Source organism: Antrostomus carolinensis, unplaced genomic scaffold (genome assembly GCF_000700745.2).
Source record: "Antrostomus carolinensis isolate BGI_N321 unplaced genomic scaffold, ASM70074v2 scaffold27490, whole genome shotgun sequence".
Lineage (NCBI taxonomy): Eukaryota > Metazoa > Chordata > Aves > Caprimulgiformes > Caprimulgidae > Antrostomus > Antrostomus carolinensis.
Genome location: NW_010289495.1, coordinates 1725 through 3100, shown reverse-complemented (window position 1 = coordinate 3100; position 1376 = coordinate 1725). Strand labels below are relative to the sequence as shown.

At 57.0% G+C, this 1376-nt stretch overlaps 1 protein-coding gene across 1 annotated transcript in view; it reads right to left on the bottom strand.

Annotated features, from left to right (window-relative positions):
• Positions 1-1376, bottom strand: part of LOC104527099 (rho guanine nucleotide exchange factor 16) — a 9580-nt gene that overhangs the window by 7279 nt on the left and 925 nt on the right. The window contains 2 exon segments of the mRNA XM_010170723.2: positions 72-241; positions 688-739. Of these exon segments, the coding sequence (XP_010169025.1) occupies positions 72-241; positions 688-739 (222 nt within the window).

Below are 1376 nucleotides of genomic sequence, written 5' to 3'. Positions count from 1 at the left end.
ACACACAGCTCTGCTGTGACATGGCACGACCACCCGAACAGCCCGTGGAGAGGACAAGCTGCTGTCCCTACCTCTGGTAGCTGGCTCCAGGTCACCTGCGCCGGGCGATAGCTCTGCACCACGATAGCAGCATCCGGAGGGGACGGCTCTTCTGGGATGGATTCCTCCAGCAAATCCTCATCTGACTCATGGCTGACAGAGTTCAGACCTCTCTCACGGATTTCCTGATACAGCCGGGGCTCTGCAGAGGAAAAGGCAAGAGGTCAGCAAAGCTTCTCCCAGCTGCATCCCACTGGTTTCCCTTCCCACCACCGCCTCACCCCCTCAGCCAAGAGCCGGTGAGCCGGGCCAGCACCTCCCCGCCAAGGCTGGACTTTGCACAGCACCAGTCAACCCACAGCTCCAGCTCCTGACAGCGTCCCACAGCCAGTGCACAACGTGCAGCTCTCCCATGTTTGCCCAGAGCAAGCAAAGCTGGGAGCACTGGGAGCAGCAAAGTGCTCTGCAGTGCTCCTCGGCAGGTGAGGAAATGAAGTAAAAGCCATCGCCCCAGGCAAGGGATGAGCAGCTGCACACAGGGGAAAGGGACTTCCAGGGATTCCCTTGGTTGAGGAGCATCCTGGTGCCCTGCAAAGCCGAGGGGAAGCCAGAGCCAGCGCTCTGAGGAAGATGGGAAACAGAACTCACGGTCCTTGAAGGAGCCACCACGCTTCTGCACCCGCCTCCGCCCAAAGGTTCTCTGCAAGAGGAAGAAGAGGAGAAGACGCTGCAGTTCCTGTGGCCCTGGGAAGCATTTGGCTCCTCCAGGAAAGGGGAGCAGTCACCCACAGGGCCAGACAGCAAATACCACCCTGTTCTTTCAGCCTGATTTTTCTCTGAGCAGAATCACAGAATTGTAGTGGTTGGAAAAGACCTTTAAGATCACCGAGTCCAACCATAAACCCAACACTGCCAATTCCATCTCTAAACCATGTCCCTCAGCACCTCATCTACCCGTCTGATAAATCCCACCAGGGAAGGGGACTCCACCACTGCCCTGGGGACTTTAAAATCCCACCGGGGAAGGTGCCTCCACCCCTCCCCTGGGCAGCCTGTTCCAATGTTTGACTGCCCTTTCAGTGAAGAAGTTTTTCCCAATAAGTTGTTTGCCTTCCTGAAGTGAGTCAACTTTTACCTCACGTTATCAGGGTCACGATCTCAGCCATTTTGCAGTTACACCGCTGCCTTTCACATCTATCTGTCTCACACCTGGACTTTGCCTGCACTGGAGTCTCCTTCCCCCCAGCCCTGATTCACCCATGTTTGTGTACAACCACCCACCCGCCTCCTCGGAGCCCTGCACCCGCCCAGCCCCACCCTCAAACATGCCCACAGCC